General features: G+C 55.0%; 1 protein-coding gene across 1 annotated transcript; it reads left to right on the forward strand.

Moving 5' to 3' along the window:
- Positions 1-387: 387 nt before the first annotated feature.
- On the forward strand, positions 388-10,999 carry LOC142483207 (agmatinase, mitochondrial-like). The gene is made up of 3 exons (XM_075583275.1): positions 388-1,316; positions 10,091-10,293; positions 10,420-10,999. Exons 1-3 carry the CDS (start codon positions 925-927, stop codon positions 10,557-10,559), a joined length of 735 nt encoding a protein of 244 aa, XP_075439390.1. The 5' UTR covers positions 388-924; the 3' UTR covers positions 10,560-10,999.
- Positions 11,000-11,036: the final 37 nt, after the last annotated feature.

Raw genomic sequence — 11,036 nt, forward strand, 5'->3', positions numbered from 1 at the left:
CATAAACTTAGGGCAAGAGCACACATGGTGCTTTGCGGCGCGTCTGCTGGGCGATGTGTGAACATCCCCAGCAGACGGAATGATCCGCGGGGGCGGGGGGGCGGGGGAGCGGGCGACGGATAAATAAATAATGTCCCCATCACCCGTCCCCCAGCAATTTCAACAGCCAATCAATGAAAACGCCTGCACATTGATTGGCTGCTGAAGCTGACGCTGCGCTGCTGCAGCCGGGAATCACACTTTTGAAAGACTCCAGCTACAGCGGCGGCGACGCCGTGCTGCGCAGCCAATGGTAGTTTCAACAATGAACAGTACCATAGGCCGCAAGGGGTCGGTGACGAACGCGTGCGCGCACGAAAGCACGCGCACGTCGTGTAGCGCTGTGTTTGCTCCAGCCCTTACATTTTCAACGGCGGCAGCAACGCAATTTCTTTCTTTTTCTCATTTTCCCCCCGTCGGCCGGTTCCACGCTCCCTGCCGTGCGCGCGCGGCACCATTATAGAACGGCTGACTAACCTCAGCCAACTAAAACTGCCGCGCGCACGGCGTAGCACGCACACGCACTATAGAACCGGGGGGATCCTGCGGTTCCATGCAGGCGAATAGGTGCAATGGCTGGGATTAACCTTTAATATGCTGGCTATTTCCCCCCTAACGTCACATTGCTCTTCACATTGTGTCTGCTTTAGCTCTTCCCTTTCCCTATGAGGACGCAGTGGGATACTGGGTAATAAATTACAGAGATAATCTACATCCTTGTACAAATCCTTCAAGTTCATGTGCAACGTTGTTACAAATCCTCCCACGGCCCAGACATGCAATGCCCTTTTACAAGCCAGGAGGAGGAGTGGATAAAAGTTGGAGGCGTTGCTGTGTAGCACAGGGAGACACAGCTGCACTTTGAGTTCAGGCAGCAGGCTCAGCATGGCAGGTCTCAGCAGTGTGTGGCGGGCCGGATCTCACGGTTATACCCGGCTGCTGCCCCTCTGGGCCGTGTCCCGGGGAGCTTGCAGCGGCTCCCGTTTAACATGCAGAGAGGACCTGAGTGTGGGCCGGGTCACGCTCCGAGCTTCTCACTCCCCGGCTCGGAGCTCCCTGCCAACTCTCGGACGCAGATCGGGGAAAGTTCAGACTCCTCTCCGGCGCAGCGTCTCAGACATCAGGTTCAACATGCCCCCCAGTGAGGAGAATGTAGCTTGCCCTGCTGGGGTCTGCACCATGATGAGGTTGCCCTTCCAGGAGTCTGCAGAGGGACTAGACGCAGCTTTCATTGGGGTGCCCTTGGACACCGGCACCTCAAACCGCCCCGGAGCAAGGCAAGGAAATAATCTTACATGCACAGTAAAAGCAGTGATGGTAATTACGTAACCATGTTAACAGAGTTGGCTGTATTGGTAGAAATAGGCTAAAAAGCAGCGGTTCTGTGTCTGATTTTCAGAGACGCTAAGCCTGCGCCCCCTGCCTGCTCAGCTGAGGTGCTCACCCCCCCACCCACCTGGTATCCGCGTCAAAAAAATGATGCTGCAGGTTCATATGATGTCACGTCACATGACCCTCTGGCATCATTTGACACTGCGTTGCCATGGCGACACGTCGCCCGAAGACATCGGAGAGCAGATAAGACCTCGTCCAGGGCGGGAATTTGGCGCTCCAGCGCTGCGCCCTGCTCGACCGTGCTTTTCCTGGCCGGCTAGGTGCGCACGCGTCTGGGGGCGCGGCCTCTGTCACGGAGCTGGTTCGCCCTCATTGGGCGAACCGCTCACGTGATGCGCTTGCGAGCGGCAAATTCAATTTGCTCGCTGAGCGCCGAGCAGGCCCGCTCGCCTGCTCACAAAGGACACATGCTTTGTCGCAACGTGTCTACCGTGAGCGTGCGCACCCGCTCAGCGCCACACTGGACGAGCCCTAAGGCCTCGTTCAGGGTGCCTGCTTCGCGACGTGCGCACGTTATAAAACAAAGTATTTAAAGTAAATATCAGTTGTCAGGGTAGAAGCTACCCTGTCTCCGAAGTACGGAGTTGACGCTTGCTACAGTTTGCATAAACAACTCAAGTTGTTTTTTTCAAGCTGCAGCAGCGTCACTGGCACTTCGGCAGCCAATCAAATCATTCAGAGAAATGTAGTGAGAAGAGCAACCCCCATCCCTAACCTCAGGTCTGAGAGCCCGCCTCCTGAACGCTTGAAAAGGACTGCTGGGGATGATGTGCACACATCGCCCAGCAGACTGCCACGCGCGCACACGAGGACGCACGCCCTCCACCTCCTGTCTCTGCCACCCTGAACGAGGCCTAAGTGAGTTACAGAGAACTCGCGCGCTCCCCTACATGTCATTTCCATCCTTTAGGCGGAAAGCGCGGGACCTCTGCCACGCACGCCCCCACGTTTGTGCACCGCTGCTCAAGATATCTGTGAATACACCTGAGATGTACTGAGAAACAAGGAAAGAATCCCATAAGATGCACTCACTGTGGGTAGAGCTCAAAATAAATAAATGTTATTAATGATAACAAGAAAAACAATCTAATTAAAACCTGATACCTTCGCGCATGTTAGGCACAGCGGAGTGTGGAATGCTTCATGTAAGTCTATGCCTGGGTATAAACATTATGGGGCTTATGCAGAGAGGATCGTGATGTACTGGGAAAACGGCAATAAAATAGCCAAAGAATTGGCATCAATTATGGCCGTATGCTGAAAGCGCCTTTACCTTGTTTTAGCAGATGTTAGTCAAATGTGCAAGTTTTTCTGGCGCCCTGGAACACGCCATATTATAGGGCAGAATGGCTCGTTCCAGTGCTTCGGTCCTTCTGGAATCGCACGCTATAATAGTATGGCGAGTTCCAGGTTCTCGCCAGCTGTTTGGCGACTTTTACTCTGCTGAAAACTTTTCAGACGGTTTTTAAAAAAACGCGCCATTTTCTCCCCAGTTAAAGGTTTTCTGGCGAGTTTTTTGGCCAGAATATGGCGCAATTCCCTCCTAGATCCTCTCTGCATAAGCCCCTATATGAGTGATCCAGAATAAGGACTAGTAGCTCGTTCATAGCCTGGTGGTGGTAATAATAGTATAGAAGGTGACCAGTTGGTAGTCTATATACTGTATGTAGCTCCAAATGTAGTCACAGTAACATAAGGTCATATATGGGGTGAATGCCCCAAACACAATGTTCCTGTACTGCTAACCCTGATTACATTGCAGTGTTGCTGTGCAGATAGTGCCAAGTGTCTGCTCAAAGAAGGGCGCTCTGCTCTGCTGCATGGTGGGGTATAGCCGGGCTAAACGATTGTCCCAGTTTAACCATGAGTGTTTAAACAGACAAACAGTAGTGGTCGTTTAGCAACCTCTAAAGTCAGAGGTTAGTGAGTCATTCGCTCCCCAAAACTTGTGGTGCATAACAAGTAGTGCCAAGGGTTAAACAACTGTCCCATTTGACCATGAATATCAAACACCAAGCACAATGTTCATATATTATTATCCCTGATTACACTGCAGTCGTGGTGTTGCCAAGCAGGTATAACAAATGTTTGCTCATAAAACGGCTTTATGCTCTGCTGCATGTGGGTATGAAGGGGTTAACCAATTGTCCCACTTAGTCATGGATGTTAAACAAACTGTAGTGATCGCTTAGCAGCCTTCTGGAGTCAGAGGTAATGATTCATTTACTCCCCATAGCCCAGAGTGTGTATCAAATGGTGCCAGGGGTTAAACAGTTAACCTACTTGGCCATAGGTACCAGACAGGCAGTAAAGATCGTGTAGCAGCTTGCTGGTGTCAGACACTGCGAGTGATTCTGCCCCCACACTGCAGAGTGTATGACAGGGGAGTGCCTGAATCGCCGAGTGCAGGGATTTCTAGTGAGATGAACAGGAAAGCAGTCCTAGCTAGTGGGATCCACAACTGGCCCACATCATTATTAGCTGATTGCACTCCACGCTGTGAACCGGACTGACCACACTACTAACTAGTTGTCGCGCTGCTGACGTCCTACCCTCATATCCTAGTGCTGAGCGGGGTTACTCCACCTCTTCCCCCCCTTCCCATATCAATACACCTGAGATACCTGGGAAATAAACATCGTTTGGAATATGCAAAGTGTATTCAAATGATTGAAATGAGGCATATTTCTCGGGTATCTCAGGTGGGGTCGCAGCTATCTCCCCGTGTTGTATAGAGGGGTTTAGTTCGGTGTATAAGTCACTAAGAGTTGCAGTTCGTGGTTAGAAATTGCTTGATACTGTATGTAACACCAGTTTTGGGTAATTGTCGGTTGCCATAGCATTGAACATTCAATTCTGTTCTTTCTTTAGGTACATTTCTGCCATTGTTTCAATTGACGGATTCTGCCATCACTTATTGCAGCCCGACAATATTCACACATTTATTAAAAATGTCACACGCAAAACTTTCTCCAGAATTATTAAGGAAAATCACATTATATTCAAACAACAACTAAATACAGATTCTAGACAGTGTTTTTACTGGGAACCAGAAAGGAGGCAACATTTTAATCTCCTCCAGGGGAAACAAATGGCTGTCAAATCTCAAGCCAATAGGAAGCCGCAACATGATCAGTTGCAGCTTCCTATTTGACAGCAATTTAAATCCCCTTTGAAATACCAGGAAGTAATACTGGTAGCTGCACCGGTCAGTATCCAGGGAACCAACGGGCCCCCGCAGCTGAAAATAGTGATGTTCAGTGTTCACCCCCCTGTTTCCATCCTGTAAATGGGGGGTAGTTAGAGAAGATTGCAGCTTTAACTTGTGGAGCAAACTGACTCCTTTACAAAGCCGCTATAACTGCAATGCATATAGTCGATGCATAGCTATGTAACCCTCCCTGCCAGGCTCGTAGAGAGTTTACATAAGTGTCGGTGTTAGGCTGCTCAGGTGCATTATATTATTCAGGGTGCATGCGGTGCTGGTAAGCAATGGTGGAAACTGTATTCATTCAAACAGCACCTTTTATTATCTTGTAGGCCCGGTCTCACATTTAATATACAGCGGTCATCTTGTAATTTCCAATTGAGTGTCCTTGGCCTGTGCTGTTTGCACTGCTTCCTTAGCTGCCCCATCTCGGGCCTGCTAGGAAGGTGCTGAGGCTTTATATCTAGTTTGCTCCTATACAGTCTCTCTGCTCTACAGCGCTGGTAGCGTTCCATAGCCACGGGGCTCCTGATGGGCCTAGCCCTACTCCTTCTGTAATCCGCCTCCTTATTTCAGGGCAGATTGCCCCCCCATAATCCCCCCCCCCCCCCCCTCTGAGCATAGTCTGTCTCTCTCTATATCTTGGAGTCATTCCAGACCATCTAGATAAACAGATACTTCCCTAACTGAAAAACAATAAAGGGAATGCTAAACCTATACTGTACTGTACTTAGGGACTTGCATAACTATTCACAGTGAGAGCCCTCTTCTTCCACTCCTCCTGGGATCTGAACTCAAGAAAGTTTCCCCTTCCATGCATAGCTAGTATGATGTCACTGTCTCCAGGCAGAAGGGCAGGGTTTAACTTCTGCTGTGTCACACCACCACCGATGTGATAAGGAAGGGGCGTTACCTTGTGTGAGCTCACACAGTTAACCCCCTATAAACTCTAGTAATCTCAAATGTGGGTGGGGGGGTTACAGCTATATTACATAACTGTATATACAACATTCATCTAACAGCACAAGTGTAAAAAAAAAAATAATCTCGGTGAACCATTTTCTTGACCTGGATACAAGAAACAAACATTTTTTTGCATGAAACAGTGATTTTGATAACCTGATATGGTTAATTTCGAATTATTTATTGAGAATCAATTTCGTGCTTATAGATCGTTTTTTGATTGTGTTACACACTTCTATGAGATTTGATATGGTCAACACATCTAATTTTCTTGGTGAGACAGAAAAATATATATATACTAGCTGATATACCCGCGTTACCCGGATGTAAATCCGTAACAGGTAGTATTATTTATGAATCGTGGACCAATAGGTGACTATTTGTTGTAAAGGTTGTGATAATAATGTTGAAAAGAAAGATGGAAGACAATTGTAATACGATGTTGTATAAAAATGGTTTATTGTAAACACACCAAAGTACAATGTATATTTTGGTGACATAAGTGATGTAAAATGTGAGGCGTGTGTCCGGCTAGGGTGTGAGCGTGTGGTGAGGCGGCGGGTGGATGTTCAGTAAGGGTGGACGTGGGTAGTGTGTGCTGTCTGTGGGTGGTGGTACTGCTAGGGTGTGAGGCAGCGGGTGTGTGCCGAGTGCGAGTGACAGCTGGTCAGTGATGTTGCGTAGGGCAGGAGTGTGTCGAGTGTGTGGGGTGGGTGAGAGGTGGCGGGTGTCTGTTGAGTGCGTGCGCCGGCTGTGTGGCGCAGGGGTGTGAGCGGGTTACGGGTGAAAGGCAGAAGTGTGGGTGGGCGAAAGGCAGAGGCGGGAGGGCGGCCGAAAGGCGTTGAGGGAGGGGAGGTAAGGGGAGGCAGAGGGGAGGTGAAAGGGGGGTGGTGAGGGGAGGTGAAGGGGGCAGAGGGGAGGTGAAAGGGGGGGGGTGGAGAGGAGAGGTGAAGGGGGGCAGAGGGGAGGTGAGGGGGGTGGAGGGGAGGTGGAGGGGAGGTGAAGGGGGGCGGATGGGAGGTGAAGGGGGAGGTGAAGGGGGGGCGGAGGGGAGGTGAAGGGGGGCAGAGGGGAGGTGAAGGGGGGCAGAGGGGAGGTGAAGGGGGGCAGAGGGGAGGTGAAGGGGGGCAGAGGGGAGGTGAAGGGGGGGCGGAGGGGTGGTGAAGGGGGGGCGGAGGGGTGGTGAAGGGGGGGCGGAGGGGAGGTGAAGGGGGGGGCGGAGGGGAGGTGAAGGGGGGGGCGGAGGGGAGGTGAAGGGGGGCGGAGGGGAAGGGGGGAGATGGGAAGTGGGGGGAGGGGGGGAGGTGGGGGAGAGGGGAGGGGGAGAGGTGGGGGAGGGGAAGGGGGAGAGGTGGGGGAGGGGGAGGTGGGAAGTGGGGGGAGGTGGGAGGGGGGGAGGTGGGGGAGAGGGGAGGGGGAGAGGTGGGGGAGGGGAAGGGGGGAGGGGAGGGGGAGGGGAAGGGGGGTGGGGGAGGGGGAGGTGGAAAGTGGGGGGAGGAGAGGAGGGAGGGAGGGAGGGAAGGGGGGGAGGTGGGAAGGAGGAGGTGGGGGGAGGTGGGAATGGGGAGGTGGTAAGGGGGGGTGAGGGGAGGGGAGGAGGGAGGGGAGGGAAGGGGGGGGAGGTGGGAAGGAGGTGGGAAGGGGGAGGTGGGAAGGGGGGAGGTGGTGGAGGGGAAGGGGGAGGTGGTGGAGGGGAAGGGGGGAGGGGGAGGTGGTGGAGGGGGGTGCCGGGAGGTGAAGGGGGGGTGCCAGGAGGTGAAGGGGGGGTGACGGGAGGTGAAGGGGGTGGTGAAGGGGGAGTGACGGGAGGTGAAGGGGGTTGACGGGAGGTGAAGGGAGGGTGACGGGAGGGTGAGGGAGGTGAGGGAGGTGACGGGAGGTGAAGGGGGGGTGACGGGAGGTGAAGGGGAGGGGAAGTGGAGGGGAGGGGAAGTAGAGGGGGGGGAGGGAGGGGGAAGTGGAGGGGGGGAGGAAGGGAAGTGGGGTGGGGGGGGGCTGCAGGAGGTGAGGGGGGGGTAAGTGACAATTAATGTATCATGTGGCCGCTTGTTCCCCGTTCCCCCAGTGTCTACCGGTCGTGTCCCCCCCCCCCCCCCGAAAACCTTCCGTCTGTCCCCGTCCCCCCAAAAAAATCTTCCGTCCCTCCCTCACCCGTTTGGCCGCTCCCTCACCCGTTTGGCCGCTCCCTCACCCGTCCGGCCGCTCACTCACCCGTCCGGCCACTCACTCACCTGTCCGGCCGCTCACTCACCCGTTCGGCCGCTCCCTCAAAACCCGTCTGTCCGCTCACTCACCCGTCCGGCCGCTCCCACGTGGATCTGAGGCGGGAGGCAGCATGTTGTGGCCGCTCACTCACCCGTCCGGCTGCTCCCACGTGGATCTGAGGCGGGAGGCAGCGTGTTGTGGGCCGCTCCCCCGCTGTGTCCGGGCGCTCGCTCCGCTCCCCCGCTGACTGTAGCGGCCGGGGTGTGAACTTGGAGGCTATGCGGGAAGGGACACAGGGGGGGGGAAGGGCGTGAGAGTGTGTGAGAGGTGTGTGAGAGTGTGTGAGAGTGTGAGAGTGTGTGAGAGTGTGTGTGTGACCTTTGGCCCGTCACTCCGCCTCAGGCCAATGAGAGGTGTGCGGGGGGGCGGGCGGGCCGAGGGAGCCATCTCATTGGCCTGACGCAGAGTGACGGGCCAAAGGTCCAATGCGATTTCCCTTAGGGACACAGGACAGACAGACAGGCATACAGTGGTTTGTGAAATATATATATACTAGCTGAGAGCCCCGGCGTTGCCCGGGATGTTTGTGGTGTGGGTGTGGCATTTGGGTGGGGAGTGATCCACGCGGCCCATGTGCGGTGGTAGTGCTGCTGTGGCTGTACTTATGGTGATTGTATCGGTGTTGCTGGGTGGGGGGGGGGGGGAGGAGGTGGGAAGGGGGTGGAGGGGAGGTGAAGGGGGGGGGTGGAGGGGAGGTGAAGGGGGGGGTGGAGGGGAGGTGAAGGGGGGGGTGGAGGGGAGGTGAAGGGGGGGGTGGAGGGGAGGTGAAGGGGGGGTGGAGGGGAGGTGAAGGGGGGTTGAGGGGAGGTGAAGGGGGGGTGGATGGGGGAAGGGGGGGAAGAGGAGGGGGAGAGGAGGAGGGGGAGAGGAGGAGGGGGGGAGGAGGGGGGGGAGGAGGAGGGGGGGGGAGGAGGGGGGGAGGAGGAGGGGAGGAGGAGGGGGAGGAGGGGGGGAAGAGGGGGAAGGGGGGGAGGTGGTGGGGTGGGGGGGAAGAGGGGGGAAGAGGGGGAAGGGGGGGGGGTGGAGGGGAGGTGGGTGGAGGAGAGGTGAAGGGGGGGTGGAGGAGAGGTGAAGGAGGGGGGTTGAGGGGAGGTGGAGGGGAGGTGAAGGGGGGGTGAAGGGGAGGTGGAGGGGAGGTGGAGGGGGAGGGGAGGTGGAGGGGGGTGAAGGGGGGGGTGAGGGGAGGTGGAGGGGGGGGTGAAGGGAGGTGGAAGGGAGGGGAGGTGAGGGGAGGTGAAGGCCGCTCAGTCACCCGTCCGGCCGCTCACTCACCCGTCCGGCAGCTCACTCACCCGTCCGGCAGCTCCCTCACCCGTCCGGCAGCTCCCACGTGGATCTGAGGCAGCGTGTTGTGGCCGCTCCCCCGCTGTGTCCCGGGCGCTCGCTCCCCCACTGACTGTAGCGGCGCCGGGGTGGGGGGGGGGGGGTGGAGGGGAGGTGAGGGTTGGGTGAGGGGAGGTGAAGGCCGCTCACTCACTCGTCCGGCCGTTCCATGAGGCAGGAGGCCCGCGCTTCCCCCTATTCCGGTTAGCGGCGCACGTGAGGGGGAGAGCAGGAGGCCCGGGCCGCGCTTCCCCTATCCGGTAGCGGCGCACGTGAGGGGGAGAGCAGGAGGCCCCGGGCCCGCGCCGCGAGGGAGGAGGAGGCTGGAGTTTGCTGCTCTCCGCGGCGCACGGTGAGGGTGATGGTGTGTGTGTGTGTGTGTGTGTTTTTTTTTTTTGTTTGGCCCGTCACTCTGCCTCAGGCCAATGAGAGGTGCGTGGGCGGGCAGGCCAAGGGACCAATGAGATTGCCGCTAGGGACGCAGACATACAGTGAACTCAGAAATATATAGTAGACCGGTAGCGGCGCACGTGAGGGGGGAGAGCAGGAGGCCCGGGCCCGCGCCGCGAGGGAGGAGGAGGCTGGAGTTTGCTGCTCTCCGCGGCGCACGGTGAGTGTGATGGTGTGTGTGTGTGTGTGTTTTTTTTTTTGTTTGGCCGTCACTCTGCCTCAGGCCAATGAGAGGTGCGTGGGCGGGCAGGCCAAGGGACCAATGAGATTGCCGCTAGGACGCAGACATACAGTGAACTCAGAAATATATAGTAGATATAGATATATATTCCTGGCATGTCCTGTCTAAATGAAAGTGCATGGCATTACTCCCAGTGCTATCCAGAACACCGGTACGGCAGCTGTTCTCTTGAAAACCCATTCTGACTCCGATGATTAATTTGCTAGGTTCGGACCACGCCATATAAGGGCAGAATCATCCATGGTCCTGCAGCATAACAGCAGCATGGGAGCCGCCCCGTTCCACTCCATCATGGTGGCTGACATCGGGGACGTCAACGTGAATTTGTACAATCTGAAGGACAGCTGCCGGAGGATCAGAGAGGCCTACCAGAAAATAATGGCCGCCGGATGTGTTCCATTGACTCTGGGTAATATACCAATACACGTGGCCATGCCATAGATTAGAAGAGTGTTTGATGGTTGAGAGTGCAGTAACAGACACTTTAATCCGCAATCACATCTACATATCATTTTTTTTTTTTATTTGGTTACAGGATTTGAACCGGTGGTCCCTTCGGTACACGCAATCCTTAGCTCCTGGGACCCCCTGGTTTTCCAGATACGTACCGGTGTAGATACTGGTGTTAAAGCTCCCTCCAGGAAAATCAATATGGCTGCCAACTCTTGCGGGTAAGCCACGTCATCCATTGTTTGTGGCTTCCTATTGGGTGGCCGTTTAAATGTCCAGGAAGAACACTGGTAACTATCTCGGAACCGGGGGGGGTCTTCCGGAGCTAATGCTAGAGCGCAAGGATTGCGACTTAAACACCTGTACTCCTGGTTGTCCCCTTTTTTTAAATGTAGCCTTAAATTGTTAGCACATTAAAGAACCCATGCACAAATAACATAACCGACGGGGTAAGCTGGTAGTCATTTTGGGTTTGTTATGTCATTTATGACACAGAGGGTCAAAAAGTGTTTACAGTAAATGCCTCACCAATGTATGTATGTTTTTAGTTATATAGCGCTAACACAGTGCTTTATAAAAGAGACAATACAACAGGCCGTCAAACTCAGAATAGGTTGGGGGCCAATTCTTAAATCTGACTGCAAGACTCGGGCCGCATCACCAGAGGGGCGGGAGGAAAAAAAGAATGTAGTCTACAGCGTA

The sequence above is a fragment of the Ascaphus truei genome, unplaced genomic scaffold (assembly GCF_040206685.1).
Source record: "Ascaphus truei isolate aAscTru1 unplaced genomic scaffold, aAscTru1.hap1 HAP1_SCAFFOLD_3078, whole genome shotgun sequence".
In the NCBI taxonomy this organism is placed as follows: domain Eukaryota; kingdom Metazoa; phylum Chordata; class Amphibia; order Anura; family Ascaphidae; genus Ascaphus; species Ascaphus truei.